Below are 21,380 nucleotides of genomic sequence, written 5' to 3' on the forward strand. Positions count from 1 at the left end.
ACGGTGGCTCATGCCTGTAATCCTAGCACTTTGGGAGGCCGAGGTGGGAGGATCACAAGGTCAGGAGATCAAGACCATCCTGGCTAACACAGTGAAACCCCGTCTCTACTAACAATACAAAAAAATTAGTCGGGCGTGGTGGCGGGTGCCTGTAGTCCCAGCTACTTGAGAGGCTGAGGCAGGAGAATGGCGTGAACCCGGGAGGCAGAGCTTGCAATGAGCCAAGAACGTGCCACTGCACTCCAGTCTGGGCGACAGAGTAAGACTCTGTCTCAAAAAAAAAAAAAAAAAAAATCACCACACAATTAAAGATCATTCCAAGATCTTTAATTATAAGCCTGTGGTCTTTTGTTCTTAATACAATTACTTCCCTGCATATATATATATTTTTTTCCTGAGATCGGGTTTCACTCTGTTGCCCAGGCTGGAATGCAGTAGCACAATCAAGCTCACTGCAGCCTCAGCCTCCCAGGTGAGGGCAATCCTCCCACCTCAGCCTCCCTCATAGCTGGAACTATAGGTATGTGCCACCATACTGGGCTAATTTTTAAGTTTTTTTGTAGAGACAAGGTTTTACTTTGTTGCCATGGCTGGTCATGAACTCCTGGTCTCAAGTGTTCCTCTTACCTCAGTCACCCAAGTGCTAAGATTACAGACATGAGCCACCATGCCCAGGCGCACCTCCCTGCATATTCTATTAAAATATACTTATCTAGGTATAAAACATTTATTATGCATTCACTATGTGCCAGACATTTTTCTAGATATTAGGATACAGTGGTGAACAAGATAGACAAGGTTCTTGATCTTCTGGAACTTCTATTCTACTACAAAGAAGTAAACAAACACATAACGAAATACTTTCAAATAGGAGTAAGTAATAGAAAGAAGATAAATCACAATAGCTTACATGTATTGAGCACATTTCTTGCCAAGCATAGCTCTAAACACTTTATATGTGTTAACCTGTTTGATCTTCACAGCAACTCCAATGAGATAAGCATGATTATCCCCACTTTGCAGGTGAGAAACCTGAAGCACAGAGAGGTCACATGATTTCCCCACAGTTGCAGGGCTAGTCAGTGGAAGAGTTGGGGGAAAATCTGTGCAGTTTGTTTCCAGTGTCCATCACTCTATATCAGTGGTTCTTAGCATTTTTTGGGAGCTTGTTAGAGATGCACATTCTCAGGTCGTACTCCAGACCCACTGAATCAGAAACTGGGTTTCTGCAAGCCCTCCAGGTGATGCTAAAGTTTGAGAATTACTGCTCTATATGAGGGAGGTTAGTGTGGGGCAATGTGGAAGCAGAGAGGTTGATTTATATTGCGTAGTAAAGGAAGGCCTCACTGAGGGAGCAGGGGGTTTTAGCTGAAACCTGAGTGGTAAGAAAGAGCCACCCTTATAGAGATTTTGGAGAATCGAAAGTGTGAAGTCCTGGCCAGCATGCGTGGAGCCAATGGAGAGAGGTGGGTAGAGGTGTCAGCCATTGTACACACTCTGCCACAGAGCTTGTCTCTATTTAACAAGTTAGACTGCTCTCTGCTGACAATAAAAGAAAGTACTTAAGACTAGTTCTGTGATGAAGCATCCCATTAATATCTGCCAAGGAGCATAATTACTACATAAATGTCTAAATTGATTTTAGAGAAACTTAAAAATTAAGAAACAAACATTTGAGAGAATGCCTAGGTACCAGACACTTGTGTATGCTCTCATTTTCCTTATTCTGGTGTTTGTGGAGAAGCATTACGAAGTATACAGATGACAAAACAGGCTTGTGTTTCAAATGTGACTCAAGAGCCTCATATATTTGAAGTCACCTATTAGTGAAAAAAATACTATGATGACAACATTTCATTTTATGTACTCTATCTCATTATTACGTCTGAACTTGGCAAATCAATTAGTAAGAAACTTTAGAACTGTGATTATCCAAGTATAGCCTGAATAAGGCCCATTTATACATTTCTAGACCCCAGACCTACTGGCTTGCATACAGCTGGGGAAACTGCATCACAGCAGGTACCCAGGATGATTCGTCTGCTGATTAGAATGTGAGAACTCCTCATCTAGTGACCATTAAGTCCAGTACAATGTACCATTATGTTACTTATGAGGGACTAGAAAATTAGATAAATTCTTTTCAGGCAATTTCTCCAGTTCAACTCCAAAATTCTTGACAGTATTTGGTCTACACCTGAATTCTTGTCCATATTTCTAAGAATAGATCCTTTCCTCTTTTAGTATACTTTTTTTTTTTTTTTTTGAGACGGAGTCTTGCTCTGTCGTCCAGGCTGGAGTGCAGTGGCCGGATCTCAGCTCACTGCAAGCTCCGCCTCCCGGGTTCAGGCCATTCTCCTGCCTCAGCCTCCCGAGTAGCTGGGACTACAGGCGCCAGCCACCTCGCCCGGCTACTTTTTTTGTATTTTTTTTTTTAGTAGAGACGGGGTTTCACCGTGTTAGCCAGGATGGTCTTGATCTCCCGACCTCGTGATCCGCCCGTCTCGGCCTCCCAAAGTGCTGGGATTACAGGCTTGAGCCACCGCGCCTGGCCTAGTATACTTTTAAATGGACTGAAGACAATCGTAATATGTGGGATGCTTCAGGGTCACATCCTACCTTACTTGCCCCTGGCTTCTGAGCCTTAGTTTCTTCATCTGTAAAAATAAGGATTCTGCCTATCTTAAGGGCATTTTAAAATATTAAAATGAAGAAAATTAAGGTGTAAGTAGGTATACAGCATGCACTCAGTAAGTGTTGGTCTGGGAAGGTGTATGTAGGGTTTTGGTGGCATGGGACTGTGAGTACATTCTTGGTCAGGAGTGGGCAAGTGAGGGCACAAGGAGAGGAAGGCCATTTCAGTTATTAATGACTCACATATTGCCTGAAACATCAGTAGAGGTTTAGGGACTTGAAAATGGTCTAATCTTCTATTTGCTGTTCTACATATCCAGAGGGTGGTGTTTTAATAACCATTTTCCATTATTTAATAACCATTCTGAAAACTAGTAATGCTCATCACTTACTTGATCCAGATACATGCCAGTCTTTACATTCTCTGATGGAAATGTCATTATCTAAACTTATTTTAATTCTTCCACTATGGGCCTTGTTGTCAAATGTTATCTGTGAAGACAGGAAAACAGTCAAAAACATACTTAAAGTTTTTGAAACCAAGAAACATCTACACATTATTTAGGAAACAATTCTTTCAAGGGGACAGGAGACCCAGATTCTCATCTCCAATCTGTTGCTAACTCCGTTCAACCATGGGAAGTTCCTTTCATTTCTCTGTGAAATGAGAAGGATGAACTAGATCTTCTACAGAGACTCTCTAGTCTCTAAAACGTTATATGTCTAGGACAACATTTCCACTCCGAAGAACTTATATAACAAGGGCACTTCCTCTTGCTCTCCACTCTAAGTACCTCTAGATACCTTCTTCATATGAGCAAGAGCTGGTACAACTGTGCTTTCTCCCAAATTCCGGCAGGACCTCAGCTGGGGGTAGATTTTCAGTGCTGCTATAATTTTTTCTAATACAAAGGCTCATTATTTCGCTTTGAGACATTTCAAGTGGAGCTTTTTTGATTTTTATTCTGGGTCTAGATTTCTTAGTCACGTTGGCACCACATGTATTATAAACGGTTTGGTGACAGGGAGTCAGCAGTCACATCTTGCTTCAAGAATAACCACTTCAGGACACCAGGGGCCAAGGAGGACAAAGCTAGGCCAGAACACCTTCCGTAGTTCTACTGTCCTCCTTATGCAAGGACAGGGAAGGCAAGGCAAGAAAATCATTCCGTTTCATTTCTGCCTCTTCTCTTTCTCTCAAGTCCTGAAGAAAAAAAGTTCTTTGAAAACTCTGTCATTTAAATAAATTGTACTGAAGCTTCTCCATATGGGGTAATCAGAAACACTTCAAATACAAGATTTCAAATGACTTTTAAAAGTTCAATCACTGTATTTCTCCTCACGAGGGATTGTAAACTTCTTTCTTTGACAAGCAACTGAGGGCATAGTCAGTGTCTGCCCATATCCCTAATGGCTGCAAGACCCAGCCTATGGCCTCATGCAAGGAGGACGCTCAGTGTTATTTGATTGAGTCAGAAATCCTTGCCACGGAGAAGCCATGCTTTTCCTACACAAAGGGCCTCTGGCTTGTACAAATAATAGGTGCTCACTAAATATCTATTGAGTAAAAAACTGGGGCTTAATGTCAATCACATCTCAGTAAGCTGAATCCCAAACAAAGAAGAAAAATAATGGATGGGATTAGAAAAGATTAGATAGCACAGAAGGAAAAATAGTGAGTTTGAAAATACAGCAACAGAAACTATCAAAAATGAAACACACTGAAAAAAACTGAAACATAAAACAAACAGATCGTTAGTGAGCTATAGGACAACTCCAAGTAATCATATACAGACGTATTTGTCTCTGAATCTCTGAAAAGGTGGGGGCGAGTGACAAAAATATTTTAAGAAATAATGCTGAATATAAAATATAATGACAACTATAAACCTACAGATCCAAGATGCTCAGTGAAACCTAAACACAGGAAACATTAAGAAAACACCACCAAAGCATTTCACAATCAAATTGTTTAAAATCAGAGATAAAGGAAAAATTTAAAAGCCAACAGATGGGAAAAAATATCCCATAGAGAAGAACAAGGATAAAGATGACAGCAGATTTCTCATCAGAAACAATGCAAGCTATAAGAACAACATCTGTAAAGTGCTGAAGAAAAAAACAGTCAACCTAGATAGAATTCTATAGCCAGGGGCACTACCTTTAGCAAAGGAAGGCTTGGAATAGAATAATGATTACCAGAGACTAGAAAGGGCACTGGGGAGGCGTGAGGGATAAATAAGGGTTAGTTAATGGGTACAAAGACACAGTGAGGGCCAGGCGTGGTGGCTTATGCCTGTAATTCCAGCACTTTGGGAGGCCGAGGCAGGTGGATCACGAAGTCAAGAGATCGAGACCATCCTGGCCAACATGGTGAAACCCCGTCTCTACTAAAAATACAAAAACTAGCTGAGTGTGGTGGTGCGTGCCTGTAGTCTCAGGTATTTGGGAGGCTGAGGCAGGAGAATCGCTTGAACCTGGGAGGCAGAGGTTACAGTGAGCCGAGATCACGCCACTGCACTCCAGCCTGGCAACAGAGTGAGAATCCATCTCAAAAAAAAAAAAAAAAAGATACAGTGAGATAGAAGAAATAAGATCTAGTGTTTAGTAGCACAATATGGCAACTATAGTTAATAATTTATTTTATATTTCAATATAAATAAAGGAGTAGATTTGGAATATTCCCAACATAAAGAAGTGATAAATATTTGAGGTGGTGAATGTTGTCCCAATTACCCTTATTTCATCATTACACACTGAATGCTTGCATCAAAATATCACCTGTACCCCATAAATACGTATTCGTAAAAGTTTTATTTAAAAGATGCTAATAAGAACTTTAAAAAGGAAGGCAAAATACTTTTTTAAACATACAAAAGCTGGAAGTGCAGACCTGCACTGTAAGAAATGTTACAGGAAGCCCTTCAGGCAGAAGGAAAATAATACCAGATGCAAACTGGGAGCTACACAGAATGAAGCACACTGGAAATGGTAGCTACATGGACAAATATAAAGATGTTTTTATTATTATTTAAATCACTTTTTAATTGACTGTTTAAAGAAAAAATAATAACATATATTGTGGGTTTATAACACATGTAGAAATACATTATATGGCCACAATAGCACAAGGGCCAAGATGGGAGAAATGGAAGTACATTGTCATAAGGTTCTTACACTGTATGCAGTGGTATAACTTGAAGGTAGACTGTAATAAGTTAAAGGTGTATACTACAAACCCCAAACATGGAAACATCCATGGTGAGGAAACTAAGTAACAAGAACCCTTGGCAGTAACCTTTAGCTGACAGCCAGCCATAGACTGCTGAGAGCCAACCACACAGAACCTAAAAACACCTATTCCTTTTGTGTTTGAAAATCTATACGAGGCACTGTTCATGGTACTGGAAATAGTACAGTGAACAAAACAAGGTGTCTGCTCTCCCAGAACTTATACAGAGGTGCAGGAGACATAATTAACAAGTAAACTTATTATTATAGCAAAATAGAGCTAGATGTATCAATGTTTCCCTTATGCACATTCAAGTGAAAACATCCTATATTTTTTATCACAGCATAATCCAAGGATAAGAAACGTAATCAGATAAAACAATTTTTCTCCAGATTGGAACCAAATTCAGCCTGGCCCACACTTACAGTCAGAGTAAAGTCATAACAGTCAGGGAGTTCTTGATGACGAACTGTCTGCAGATTAATGGCTTTCAGTTTAAACTGAAGCTCCACTGTTAGGAGTCTAGAAAACAGAGGCAATTTTAGTTCTGTGGCAATATATACATACAAACATAAGTTACACTCCTATCTGCTCCCCTCACCTGTGGAAGTCCAGTGTTAAGTTCAGTTTATTTTCTGCTGGTGTCCCAGTGTGGAAAGGTTCATCTGGCTCTACAAAGAAACACTCTGCCATAGAAAGGAACAAAAACATGATACAGTACTTAAAATAATAAATAAGACTGCATTTCAAAAGGCTTACATTTAAGACCAGTTATTCAGATTCTATTATTTTTCTGAATTAAAATTTTAAAAGCTAAATAAACATTGATAACACATGACTCATTTGTTTTTAAGACCTACATGGCTACAACATTTCTGGAGTGGATGGAGGCTAGACAAAGATCTGAACTCTATATTGTTAATGTTATATAAATGCTGTCTTCGTTTTTAAGCCTAAACTTTGAGTCCCTCCCCATTTTTGTTTCCTAAGCATAGAATTTGAAGCACTTGCAGTAATTACAGTAATATTTTCTAAGCAGTTTGAAGGATCTATTTTTAAAACATTATGTGCTAACAAGGTTCCTTCAATACACACCCCTCCACACACCAAAAAGGGAAGACAGCATTTTAGAAAGTTTTCACTAGTCGGTACTATTATCAGTATTACCTCTCGAAAAAAAGAATCCTAGTGGCTGTTGTTAAAAGTATTTGAATACTTATTTTTTAACTCAATGACTTAAGCTAATATTTTAGGTATAATTGCAAATAGAACTTTGCTAAGAAGAATAAGCCATGCTATTCCATGTTCTGATTCTCATTCCTCCCCTTCAATCTGCCCCAAAAGATGCATGATAGTGAAGCGGTATTGGGGCAAGAGTTATACATCAAGAGTTTGCAAGCATAATGTTTTACAAGCATAATATCTATCTATTAATACTTCACTGGCATGTCCTGCACAAGAGATGGTGTAATACGGTAGCTAAGAGCACAAACAGCCTGGGCCAAATTTCAGCACTGCCTCTTCTAGCTCGATCTTGGGTAGACCATTTAACTCTCTGAGCCATACTTTAGCCTTCTATAAAAGGGGATAATAATAATCCTTGACTTGCTGGGTTTTCTTGAGGATTCTTGAGTTACAGTAAAGGGCTCAGAATAGTACATGACACATAATAACTCCTATATCATTCTTACTATGTCCTAATAGCACAGACCAAATCAATGTTTTCAAAGATGAAATTACTAATTTTAAATATAAATTGAGGCATTAAAAATTGAAGTTCTACGTTATAGAAGAACATCACCAGTTTCAATTTCTGGATCGATGTCAAAGGTATCATTTCCAGGGTAGATGTGTCCTCGCTTGTAGAAGTGCTGACAGATTGCCATAGCAGACTGCTCGATACCTTTGTTCTCATAAGCATGATTCCCAACGGAGACATTGTATAGCTGCAAGTACTTCAACCAAAACGAGAAACAGAAAATGGGAATGCCAGCCAGGGCAGAAGTGAAGCCATAACTCCTCTCCCTCCCCACCTCTGATACTGGCAGGTTCCCACCTCCCCCTTGAGATAGAGACATTCACCTTGACAAACAGGGTAAGTGACTTGCTGCTGTGCACTAGGAAGGCAAAGGGCTATCACAAATTAGAGTTAGTCTAGATTCAAGCCTCATTTCTGTGACAAACTTTCTGACCTTCTAGTTCCTTATCTGCAAAATTAAAGTCTGAAGCCACTTAATCTTTGCGTTTCTTTCCTCCCTTAAAGAACTATGTTTAGGAACTGACTGTGACATTCAATGTAAATACATATTTTATTTATCTTTAAATTATATCCTGAAAGGTCACAGTTCTACTTTAACACTGTAGTATAAGAAGTGGGGTACAATTATTATAGGCTAGCCAGCAGAACTTTTTTTTAAGAAAGTATTGGTTTAACCTTTATCTTTGCAAGATTATAATTTAATCACCTTTATAGCAATATTGCCTATCCTAGCAGGTCCTCTACATTTAAAAAAAAATTACTTTTACAAGTAAGAATCTTATGGTGCCTTGGAATAACTGCCATCTTAAATTCTTAATGGATATCTGCAGACATGTTTCCAAAACGAAGTGTTTTTGGAGCAGTATGTCTGGTACAATTGGTCATTCTGTCATTCTTGAAATTAACAACTTTGTGTGATCGACACATCGAAAATAATTCTGCTAAAAGATATGTGTGAAGCATACTATAACAAATGAAGACAATAATTTCTAATATGGGATAGATTTTGAGTTGGACCTTGTCAAGGTCACTAATGAGCAGCATATTACCAAATCTGATGCCTAGTTCTCAGTCCTCCTGTAACTTAATATCTCCATGGTATCTGATGCAGTTGAATGCTCCTCCTACATGGAATACTTTCTTTACTTGACTTCTGGGACACTGATTGTTTGTTCTTGGTCTCCGTTGCTGAATCCTCCCACTGCTGACCTCTATATTTTGGCGTATCTTTGGATTCAGGCCATGACCTCTATCCACATTCTCTCCACAACTGACTTCAACCAGTCCCATGTTTCAAATACCACTTCTATGCTGACAGCTTCCAAATTTGCATCTCCAGCTCTGACCTTTCCACTGAATACCACACATGGATGGCAATCTGCCTACATGATGCCTATGATGTCTAAGAGGAATCTCTAGTAAATGTGCACACAGAAACACCTGCTTCTTCCACAGTAATTCCCTTCTCAATAAATTATTCTGTAAATCAGTCAGTTGTTCAGGCCAAAACTTAGGAAAGATCCTTTTGTCAATTCCTCTTATACTGTACTTCCAGTCCATCTGAAAGTCATACATGACTTTCAAATTATCTCCGCACAAGAATCACTTAAAAATCTGAGCCTCCTCACCACAAATAGGACTGTCTCTCATCACCTTCACTGATACGGCCTTAGTCCAAACCACCATCCTCTCTCCCCTGGACAAATTAAGCCTCTGCCTCTCCAATCTTCCCTCTCACCTTAGTCTAGTCTCCATCTAGAACTCATAGGATTGCTATAAGGAATGAATGAATTCATGCATGTACAGCCCTTAGAACAGTGATATCCAAAATACACCTGCTCAAGACTCTTGTTTTTGCTGTTCTTCCTATCTGAAAGGTTCTTCCTTGAGATAGACACAGGCTGCATGCCCTCTCTTTAGTCTGCTGTCTGTTTACATGTCACCTTGTCGAAGAGACCTTCTCCAACCACCTCCAGCTATTCACTTTGCTGGCTTTATTTTATATTTCACAATACTTATTACAAACTGACAGAAGATGCTCTTACATAGTTATTTATTGCCTGGCTCTTCCAATGAGAATATTACCTCCTTGACTTTATTTGTTCACTGCAGTACCCCTGCACACAAAAAAAGTGCCTGATACATAATAGATACTATTTTTTGTTTGTTTTTGTTTTTGAAACGGAGTCTCACTCTGTCACCCAGGCTGGAGTGCAGAGGCATAATCTCAGCTCACTGCAATCTCTGCCTCCCAGGTTCAACCGATTCTCCTGCCTCAACCTCCTGAGTAGCTGGGGTTACAGGTGCGTGCTACCACGCCCGGCTAATTTTTTTGTACTTTTTAGTAGAGACAGGGTTTCACCGTGTTAGTCAGGATGGTCTCGATTTCCTGGCCTCGTGATCTACCCACCTCGACCTCCCAAAGTGCTGGGATTATAGACGTGAGCCACTGTGCCCAGCCAATAGATACTATCTAATAAATATTTGAGTGAATACATGTTAGATTTTGCTTATGTATGTTATCATTGTCTCTCCCCTATCAAAAGCCCTTCCATGGCTTCCTGTCTCTCAGAATAAAATTCAGAGCTCCTTTACATGTTCTGAGAGACCTGGCCCCCAGCTCCTCTGGCCCTAACTCTGCCCCCTCATACTTGCCTCCCTTGCATTTTCTCAAACATACCAAACGCTTTCCAGCTTCAGGGCCTTTGCTGTTGCCACACGTTCAGCTTGAAATATTCTCCCCAAGATTTCAAGTCTTCAGAAAGGCCTTTTCTGACCACTCTGAGACTACTGTTATTGCCTTATGCTGGTTTATTTTTCTTCATAGCACTCATCATTACCCTAAACCAAAAGATTTTAGTTAAACTTGTTTAAAATCTATCTCCCCCATTAGAATGCAAGTTCCACAGGACAGGGAATTTATCAATCCACTGCTCTAACACCAGCCCTGCAGGCACACAGTAGGTGCTCAAATATTTGTCAAGTGAATGGTGAGGTGAAAAATTACAATAATGCGATGGAGCTCTTCATTACTAGAGCTAATCTGTGCACAGTGAGTTGGTAAACAGGATAAGATAGATGATTATGGCACCAAGCTTTCTGTTAGCATTAGGATTGGGAAAGTGAGCCAGAATCTACAGTAATAGAAGCAAGCTTCCTAAGCTAGTAAACAACATTACGTTTGGCATATGGGGTAAAGTAGAATAATGCTAGAGATACTCAGTTTTGAGATTTTTGTTTTCCATTTAAGGTACCCAGTAGACCAGTGTGCCTAGAACATATGATGTGTAATGGGAGGTAAATCGGGAAAGGCAAGCAGGGGTCACGAAGCGCAGTCATAGCTGCGATGGGGCCCTACAATGCTCCCAGAGTCCAGGCGTAATTGTGGGGCAGTCCCCACAGGAATCCCCTAAATGGCTGAAACTCCTGACCACAGAATCTTATGTCTTAAACCTTTCAAGGTCTTGAACTGTGAAAGGTCTGAGGCCCATGGCTGCAGGTACCTGTTAACATTATACCTATATACACCACAGTTACATTATATAATATATATATTAACTACATATGCTATAGCCAGACTTCCTTGAGCTCTTCATATGGCTCTTTGTGTAGGTCTGAGCATCTGGCAAGAACTGGGTAATCTAGGGAAGCAGCAGGGCTGTGTCCAGCTAGAGGGCAGCTCTAGAGCCCAAGACAGAGGGTTATGGGACAGAAATGTAGTATGAGATGATGGTTGGAACTAACGATGGTGAGACAGCACAGAGCAGCCAAGTGCCTGAGGTCTTGGTGGAGCTTTAACTAGACTGGGCATCCGTCCCTCCTGGTCTCTGCAGTTCTGCCTTGAGAGAAGAAGTTTTCAGTCAGATCCATGGGTCCCAGGTCAGCCTTTGGGGGATAATATAAAAACACGTTCAATGTCCTTAGCTAAATGCTGTGGCACCAAAAGCAAGAGGTGGTAGGGCAGGGGGGTAGGAAAGAAAGGAAGCCATCCAGAAACAGGAAGTTATAAACTATGTTTGAGCTGCAAGAATAAACGATTCCAGGAAGACCCTGAGGCCTTTCAACCTAAGCCAGAAGACCAGAAAGGAGAAACAGCCTAGGGAGTGGGTGGGAGGAGACTGTGATGGGCAGTTCTGAAGTGCTTGTGGGGTAGGTGTCTGGCAGTGTGGGCAACTACTTGGGAGTCCCTTCATCATAGTGATGGCTGAGGCTGGGTAGTGGAGGTCGTTTCTGCAGGAAAAGGACCAAGCTTTGAGGACTGCTCAAATTTAAGAGGCAGATGAAAGAAAAAGAACCAATAAAGCTGACCCCAAAATTATTGAAGAAATAAGAGGAAAGCCAGGAGACAGCCTAAAAAGAAAATAAGTAGGTCTCTCACATTCAAATATAGAAGCGTATATAATAAACAGCAGTGCTGTTATAATCACAGTATTGGATCAGAATGAGCCCTGGAGATTATCCAGTAGGATGACATCTTGGGGATAAACCCTTGGGGATAGCTAATAGTTATGGATATGCTTCTAAGAATTGAGATGCCACTGCCCTATTTGTCAGTTCCTCTCAGTAACAATCACCTCAACTATTAAGGAAACTCTTTCTTTACAGAAAAAAAAGATCCTTCCCATTTTAAAAATAATTTATATTTTGGCCAGGTGCGGTGGCTCATGCCTGTAATCCCTGCACTTTGGGAGGCCAAGGCGGGCAGATCACTTGAGATCAGGAGTTCGAGACCAGCCCGGCCAACATGGTGAAACCTTGCCTCTACTAAAAATACAAAAAAAATTAGCTGGGCATGGTGATGGGAGCCTGTAATCCCAGCTACTCATGAGGCTGAGGTGGGAGAATCGCTTGAGCCCAGGAGGCAGAGGTTGCAGTGAGCCGAGATTGCGCCACTGCACTCCAGCCTGGGTGACAGAGTGAGACCCTGTCTCAAAAATAAAAAATAAAATAAAAAATAGAAAATATTCACATTTTTTTCTATTCATTTCTCAGAAGCATGAAAGAGAACTGTACTCACACTCAAAACCCTACTTATTCATAAAAATTTTGATCAAGACACTTTTTATCTTCAGTTAAAAGTACATACTGCTGCTTAGAAAAACAGTAAATCACCTTAGAAAACAGTAGGGAATCAATAGTAGGGAGTCATACATGGAATGTATGTGTCCCTCCAAAGTTCTTATGTTGGAAATTAAACCCCAATATGATAGTCTTAAGAGGTGAAGTATTTAGGAAGCCAACAATCATGAATAGGACTACTGGCCTTATAAAAGGCTGGGAGAAATTAGCCAGGCCCTTTTGTCCTTCTGCGTTCCACCATGTAAGAACACAGCAAGAAGGTGCAAGCCCTTACCAGACACCAAACCTGCCAGCAGCTTGATCTTGGACTTCCCCCGCTCCAGAATTATTAGGCAGAAATTTCTGTTGTTTGTCTGTTATCTAGTCTCAGGTATTTTGTTGTAGCAGAAGGAACAGACCAAGACAACTAGAATAAAGCAGGTACATGCATTTCCAGAAGGAATGTGGAAATCTGAAAAGCAGAATGGCCTAAGTGCCAAATACTACATTTTGAAGACTGAGTCTAGGTTTACAAATAAAGGTTAAGATGATTTATAAGGAATTTAATGTACTTTGGGAGGCTGAGGTGGGAGGATCACTTGAGGCCAGGAGTTTGAGCAACCTGGGCAACATAGGGAGACCCTGTCTCTACAAAAAAAAAAAAAAAAAAAAAAATTTTTTTTTAATTAGCTAGATATAGTGGTGCATGCCTGTGGCCTCAAGCTGCTTGAGAGGCTAAGGTGGGAAGATCACTTGTGCCCAGGAGGTTGAATCTGCAGAGAGCTGTGACTGCACCACTGCACTGCAGCCTGGGTGACAAAGTGAGATCCTGTCTCAATAAAAAAAATTTAATGAACTGTTTACCTCTTGCCTCTATCCTGCTCCCCGCCACCCCCTCCAAAAACACCAAACTACCAGTTTAGATCAGACTAGCTTTAGAGAAACTTAATATACTTAAAATTCTAAAAACTGAGTATCTCCATCATTATGCCTTTTCCCCCCTATAAGTTGTAGGACATAGGCCGGGCGCGGTGGCTCAAGCCTGTAATCCCAGCACTTTGGGAGGCCGAGACGGGCGGATCACGAGGTCAGGAAATCGAGACCATCCTTGCTAACACGGTGAAAACCCGTCTCTACTAAAAAATACAAAAAACTAGCCGGGCGCGGTGGCGGGCGCCTGTAGTCCCAGCTACTCGGGAGGCTGAGGCAGGAGAATGGCGTGAACCCGGGAGGCGGAGCTTGCAGTGAGCTGAGATCCGGCCACTGCAGTCCAGCCTGGGCGGCAGAGCGAGACTCCATCTCAAAAAAAAAAAAAAAGTTGTAGGACATAGTTCTGTTTAACAGTTTATGTAACTTATTTCTATTACTTTAGATTTCTGGCTCATTTTCCCAACCCCAGTGCTAACAGAAAGACTTCATGCTATAAATATGTATTTTATCCTAGCAGTTTACATCTTACTGTGCATAGATTGTCTCTAGAAAATGAATAGCCATGATTACACTATAATAATTTTCTGAAGAATTGTAATAATTTTGAAATGTGTTCTGCAAACTAACCCAGTCTGGGAATGCTGACTTCAAGGATGCTTTCAATGACACCTAAAAATTTAAAAATTTGGGGTCTTGAAAAGTATTATTTATGGCAAAAATATATATTACAAACTCAGAATAAAATACAGTATTCATCTACATGATAAACAAGCTTGTTTTTTGTTTGGCAGTTAGTCAATGTCACAATAAAATCATTGTCATGTATGACATAAAGGCCTTACTTTCGAGTGAATTTTTAGGTCTTGGTTGCTGTACAAACTCTGAAAAGTTAATATTCTCATTATTTGTTAAGGGGCCCTGAAAGTATACTTTCAGCTCTGAGGACTTAATGACTACTTACACCCAGGGTCATAGTTACTAATTTTAATCTTTGAGACTCCCATGCCAAGCCCTAACTCTGATTCTTTTAATTAAATCTTTAAAGTTTCTGCCTTTTTGTTACTAAACAAAAGCTTTTCTCAACTTCTGGTTTTATAAAAATTTGTTGACAGTATTTTTTAAAAATTAAAAATAATTTTGTATATGTCATTTCTAAGCAGAAATGTTCACCCTTCTCCACTTGAATGTCAGTTTCTATTACATACATTGCCACCATTTTTCCAGTCTGTTCTTTTTCTCAAGTAAATAAGGCACACACTTGATTTACCTGGTTCACTGCGAAGATTATCTGATCATACACGTCACTTTGTGTATACACTGCATATGTGTCATCCATTCGGTCCATATATCCTTTTAGGAAAAGGTGTTTGAATGCTATAGTATTCTCTTCCTTGAAAGCTACCACCATCTGGTTACTTAGCCCAAATAAGACCAGCTTAAAAGAAAAAAAAGAAAAGGTAAGAGGGTGGCAAATATGGGCAGAAAAAGCAGAGCAGAAGGTACAGGGGCTTGAACAACAAATAGAAGAGTTTAAAATGAATTCTCTGGGACATCAAGAAGGTTTTGCAGCAGGTGGATAATAATTTAAGAAAGTACAAGTCCTATGACCACACTATATTCCTAGGTCTAATCACCAAAACCATGACAGTAAGACCAAAAATAGAAAATACCTTTTCAACTCATGTTTAAAGTATATTAACATAATGTGTCCTTAATAGTCATGCAGGATTGACCTAAGTGTTTTAAATGAAACTCAGTTGTTCACACACACAAAAAGTTTCACTGCACTGTTGACATGTTAACCTAAGGCCTTTCAATTATACCTAAAAGCTTACAATATAGCCGGGCGCAGTGGCTCATACCTGTAATCCAAACACTTTGGGAGGCAGAGGCAGGTGGATTACTTGAGGTCAGGAGTTCAAGACCAGCCTGATCAACATGGTGAAACCCCATCTCTACTACAAATAAAAACAGTTAGCCGGGCATGGTGGCACATGCCTGTAATCCCAGCTACTCAGGAGGCTGAGGCAGAAGAATCGCTTGAACCTGGAAGGCAGAGGTTGCTATGAGCTGAGATTGCGCCACTGCACTCCAGCCTAGGCAGCAAGAGTGAAACTACGCGTCAAAAAAAAAAAAAAGCTTACCATACTCTAAGTCTCTCTTTCGTCTTCTCTTCCCTCTCACCCAAACCTCTATCTCTCTCTCTCTCATACACACTTCCACACACAGGCACACACATGCACACACACCCCCCACATGCTGTACATGCTGTAAATTGAGAAACTACACTCTTACTTAAATCCCAGAGTGAGGCAGAGTATATTTTATATGGAAGGCAGGAACAGTGTTGACCACCTATGTGCCATACACTATTCCGGGAACTTTCCTCATACTAATCCTGCCGTATATTCCTAATACACCAATTTTAGAGGTGAGGCCTAGAGAAGTTACATAATTTTTTCAAGTCACATAACTAGCCAGTTGATACAGTCAAAATTGAAACCCATGTCTGACAGACTAAATCTAGGTTCTATCCACCCTGTCATGCTACACAAAGTAATTCAGGGTTTCATCAGAAAAAAACAGAGCAGACAATCTTTTCCCCTCTCCCTTCCACATATGATATATGGTCTGCACCCCACACATATCATCACTCTGCACCTAACTCTCATTTCTGCAGAGCTTCTTTAATTATCCTCAATAAGACTATATCTTGATATTCTGGGGATTTTGCATCTGTTGAAGCTGATGACCAAACAGCCCCAAAGAATGCTCAAAGATATTCTTACCAGTCATTCAAATACAATTATGGCAAAAATACAAATACAATTATGGCAAAAAATATATATTACAAACTCAGAATAAAATACAGTATTCACCTATATGAAAAACAAGCTTGTTTTTTGTTTGGCAGTTAGTCAATGTCACAGTAAAATCATTGTCATGTATGACATAAAGGCCTTACTTTCAAGGGAATTTTTAGGTCTTGGTTGCTGCACAAACTCTGAAAAGTTAATATTCTCATTATTTGTTAAGGAGCCCTGAAAGTATACTTTCAGCTCTGAGGACTTAATGACTACTTACACCCAGGGTCATAGTTATTAATTTTAATCTTTCATCATAGTGATGGCTGAGGCTGGGTAATGGAGCCACCACACCTGACTCTCATGTGTCAGCAGTGAGCTAGCGACTGAGGATACAATGAGAAGACATTGGTCCCTGCCCTCAAAGGTTTAGTGGCAGACAGGAATAACAATGGCTGAGAGAAAACTGCTGTCATTCAGAGTAAGCCAGGCAGTGGGAAAAGAGAAATAGGATGTCCACCATTGTAAACATCTTTCTTTTGCTGCTGCAGACACAAAATCTCAAATTTAACCGAAGGACCACCTCCTTTTCCCTGAGAGAATCTGTCACCATTTGCTCACCTCATTTGCCCAATTACAAAGCTGTCTTTATCTACTATTTGTTTGATTGCTCTGATATAAATTAAGGAAACATCACAATTAAGAAACCCTCAGTTCCTTTTAAAAACTTACCTAAACCTTTTACATGCTTATTACTAGCAGCTTTAGTATCTTAAACCATTGGCCAGTTTTCCTTTGATCACCCTAGTAAACATAGGAAGGTTAGATGAGCTCCCTAAGAATTAAAAATTAAGAATTAAGAATTACGAACATAAATCTTAGAGAAAATCTTAGAGAAAATAAATCTTAGAGAAAATAAATCTGAGTTTGAATATCAGTTCTACTCTTCTAGTTTCCTGACTATGACAGGGTCCTTTTCCTTACCAAGCCCCTCATCGTTCTCCTCTGTGAAATGAGGATACCACTACCTACCCTCCAACTTGTTTTAAGAATTGAGTATGGGCCGGGCACAGTGGCTCACCCTGTAATCCCAGCACTTTGGGAGGCCTAGGTGGATGGATCACCTGAGGTCAGGAGTTCAAGAGCAGCCTGGCCAACATGGTGAAACCCCGTCTCTACTAAAAATACAAAAGTTAGCCAGGCGTGGTGGCATGCGCCTGTAATCCCAGCTATTCAAGAGGTTGAGGCAGGAGAATCGCTTGAACCCAGGAGGCAGAGGTTGCAGTGAGCTGAGATGGTGCCACTGTACTCTAGCCTGGGCCACACAGTGGGACTCCATCTCAGAAAAAAAAGAATTGAACATGATGACACCTATAAAATATTTAGCCTGGTACACAGCAAACACTCAAGTGGTACCTATTATTATTCTAAGTAGAAAATATTCATGTTCAATTGTTACAGGCTTTTCCCTTTTATAAGAAACAATAGACATAAACTTTTCACTATTGTGACATACCATATTATCACTCAGAAGTTAAGAATTTCAATTTCAACTTGCCAAATATTTGGCTGAGGATTGAACATCCATTTTTAGTGTGTATAATAGAGAGAATGCCTGCCTTCAAAGTCTTGACATTGCCACTGACGAGCCATGTGATTTTTTTTTTTTTTTTTGAGACAGGTTCTCACTCTGTCACCCAGGCTGGAGCACAGTGGTGTGATCACTACACCTGGCTAATTTTTGTATTTTTTGTAGAAACGGGTTTTCACCACATTACCCAGGCTGGTCTGGAACTCCTTAGCTTAAGCAATCCACCCACCTCAGCATCCCACAGTGCTGCAATTATAGGCATGAGCCACCCTGCCTGGCCAAGCCATGTGACTTTAAAAGAGCTCTATGAATGTCAGCTTCCTCTTCTGTAAAATGAGCCAGTAGGAGTGTTAGAATTAAATGAAATAATGTACTGGAACAGGGTAGTCACCAAATGTTTGTTTCCCTTGATACAACATCTAGCATTAGAAACAAGCAAGAATTCTACCAACTTCATATGATTGTAGAAATTGCTTTGGTTCCCTAACAATCATAAGCATTTGTTCTCAATAAGCAGTTAAAATTAGTAATGTCCTGTTTTTTTAATCTCTCCTTCAATACCAATTGTTTATTTACTTAAGCATTTTTCACCAACTTAGGAAGAGTAAGTAATAATAAAAATAAACCTATCACATCGATTTTTCTCATTAAAATCTGCTTTTATTTTGCCCTTTGCTTTTAGCAAGAGATAATTACTCTCACCAACGGGAAAACATATTTTCGTAAGAGTAAATCACAACCAGTATATATTAAGAATCACAAAATATGGTTCCTCCTTCCCCCATAAAAATATTAAAAGAAGCCAAGGAAATAAGATTTAAAAGCTCCCTTTGAACTAAAAAGAGGTCCTGTGTTTCTCTAGCTCCTGCCACTCCTCTTCTCTTAGTTAACTTCACATTCTTCCATTGCACGGGTCTCATGATCACAGGGTTGTAAGAACCTAAGAATTTGCCTGTAGCAAGAGCCCTTTAAGTTTCTGAAGAGAGAAATTCCCAGGAAACTAACTAGGAAGGAAAAGAAAGTCCTAATATTGGACAACACTAGTTTCCATGGCTTATTTAGAAACCAGCTGAACCTCTTCATTGGAAGCCAAATATTAGTTTTCCTTTGCTGAAAACTAATTAGATTATGTGACTAAAATTATAACCAAGGGAAAGATGAGAAGAAAAAAACTAAGAAAAAAGAAGCCAAACTCTTTCACAAATGTTGAAGACAGAAGGGTCTAAGATTGTATGTTTTCTTATCTGTTACTGTTCTACATTATGCATGTAGTTAAAAGTTATATATATTAAAAAAACAAAAACACTGTCCATAGTTCTCTTTGTTATTAAAAGAGGCTTTCACCAAACCCATGATCTGAGATACTTACCTGGATAGTCACCATTGCAATTTTTAGAATTTGTATGGCAAGTTTCCATGGTTTTCTACCTCGAGCCCAGAATTTCTCACAGGGATTCATGAAAAAAAATTTGAGTTTTCGCCTCATCTGGTCTTCTAATAGAAGCTCCTCAGATGGAGATGTATGCTGGTTAAAATTGCAGCGATTTTCCTCTTCATGAGAGCTGCAGCTACTTATAACTACCTCAGGATTTGCCATCTCTAGAGGAAAAAAAAAACAACAACCAACATTTCCATTTAGTGAGTAAAGACACATATTCTTTGATACTGCAGGAAGAAGCCCAAACAGAAGTTCTGGTTTCAAATAAGCACCACTGCTCTAAACTGCATTTTAGATGTTTACAGAATCAGTTCTAATGTAAGACATCACTTTTTTATTTGTTTTAATTACGAAGTGAATTTTCACATAGTTCAAAGTTACCAAATTCAAGGGCTGCTCCCAACAGTAAAAGATTATATGTACATATATATAGGATGTATATGTTTTCTGCCTCACTCAGTATAGTTAGAGCAGGATCAGAGACCGGAGGACCACGGGGAAGGACTTCAGAGGGTACGTGGGCCTTGAAGTTATATGAAAACTTTCATATATGTGGCTGTGGACACTTTTTCCTGGGAAGTAACTAAAACTTTCACAGATTATCAAAAAATGTTTAAAACCACTGAGTTAAAGATAGCAGGGTATAGTGTAAAGAACCAAGATTCAGTTTGGTTTCTAATCCTGGTTCTATAACTTGACATTTCTGCAATCTCAAGGAAATCATTTAGCCCTTCTGAGCCTCAGTTTCCTCTCCAGCAAAATGGGAATAACAACACCTACCCTTCTATGATTGTAGCCAGAATTAAATAGTTATGACTGTAGTGACCATTATATAAAACAGCAAAGCCTTTGCATAGGGTCTAGCGCTAAGCAGACTCACCTGCCTAACACCCACAGCAGACAGAGCGGCTTCCTAGAAAGGTTCTTTAAGGGGCAGTATGTGCCTCAGGAAACATAACTGTTGTACAAAGGGGAAAGTAGGCCCTCAATTTAAGCCTAATTCCCAGTCTGTGGCATCACTTGTAAGGACTTTTTAATTGAAGGCCTTATATTTATAGCATATTTTCAAAGTACTTCATATCTATTTGGGGAGGCCGGTGCGTTTGAAAAGGGCTGGGTTGGGCTGGTTTTATTGTCTTCAGAATCAGCTTTTTCAAAGTAACGGAGAAGTCACTCTAGAGACTGGGATGGATCTTGGATTTTCCCTCAGACTAAGACTGATATTATACTATGGAAACCTGTTCAAAGTAAAATACCCCAAATCATGAGTAGGGTTCTTCCATACAGAAAAGAAAGGAGGCTTTATTTGACATTTTAATAATAACTTGTACTCAGCAATGAAGGAGGAAAATTGCAACCTGCATTCATACAATTTCTTACAAGTCACTGGTTAGATACCATGCTGCTTTCCAAGTCTAGAACCCCACTTTTGATTCCAATTCAAGCATTCTTAGCAAGCCCAACATCTCCGAACAATAGATACTGGCTATAAAGAATAGCCATGAGGAAGGTTTTTAAACTCTCGATTAATGAAGAGATTAATAAGGATACTGCTGGATGAATAAACCATAAAACATATTTACTGTATGGCATATGCAGTACCTTCAAAATGAAATAATTATGATATAACTCATTAAAGTGTGGCTTGTGTGTGTGTGTTAAAATGCCCGTCAAAGCATAAATGCAGTAATTCTTAGGTAAAGGCATAAAGGAAAGAAAATTATTAATAAATTAGGATTTTCACTCAACAGTTTTACTTCCTTCAAAAAGGCAGGTTTTTTGGGGTTTTTTTAATACTTTAAGTTCTAGGGTACATGTGCACAACGTGCAGGTTTGTTACATATGTATACATGTGCCATGTTAGTGTGCTGCACCCATTAACTCGTCATTTACATTAGGTATATCTCCTAATGCTATCCCTCCCCGCTCCCCAC

The 21,380-nt window shown here is 39.7% G+C and overlaps 2 protein-coding genes across 7 annotated transcripts in view; one reads left to right on the forward strand and one right to left on the reverse strand.

Moving 5' to 3' along the window:
* The window catches only part of WDR63 (WD repeat domain 63), a 148,871-nt gene that overhangs the window by 29,211 nt on the left and 98,280 nt on the right, over positions 1-21,380 (forward strand). The gene's annotated exons all lie outside the window — the stretch shown is intronic.
* Positions 1-21,380, reverse strand: part of MCOLN3 (mucolipin 3) — a 31,923-nt gene that overhangs the window by 8,371 nt on the left and 2,172 nt on the right. For all 6 annotated transcript variants that reach the window (XM_021943468.1, XM_021943466.1, XM_003892131.4 and 3 more), the window contains 6 exons: positions 19,378-19,607; positions 14,881-15,048; positions 7,668-7,821; positions 6,468-6,552; positions 6,292-6,388; positions 3,027-3,126 (listed from right to left, as the gene is read on the reverse strand). In XM_021943468.1, coding sequence (XP_021799160.1) covers positions 3,027-3,126; positions 6,292-6,388; positions 6,468-6,552; positions 7,668-7,821; positions 14,881-15,048; positions 19,378-19,605 — 832 coding nt within the window. In that variant the 5' untranslated portion in view covers positions 19,606-19,607. The remainder of the gene's footprint in view (positions 1-3,026; positions 3,127-6,291; positions 6,389-6,467; positions 6,553-7,667; positions 7,822-14,880; positions 15,049-19,377; positions 19,608-21,380) is intronic.

The sequence above is a fragment of the Papio anubis genome, chromosome 1 (assembly GCF_008728515.1).
Source record: "Papio anubis isolate 15944 chromosome 1, Panubis1.0, whole genome shotgun sequence".
Taxonomy (NCBI): Eukaryota; Metazoa; Chordata; class Mammalia; order Primates; family Cercopithecidae; genus Papio; species Papio anubis.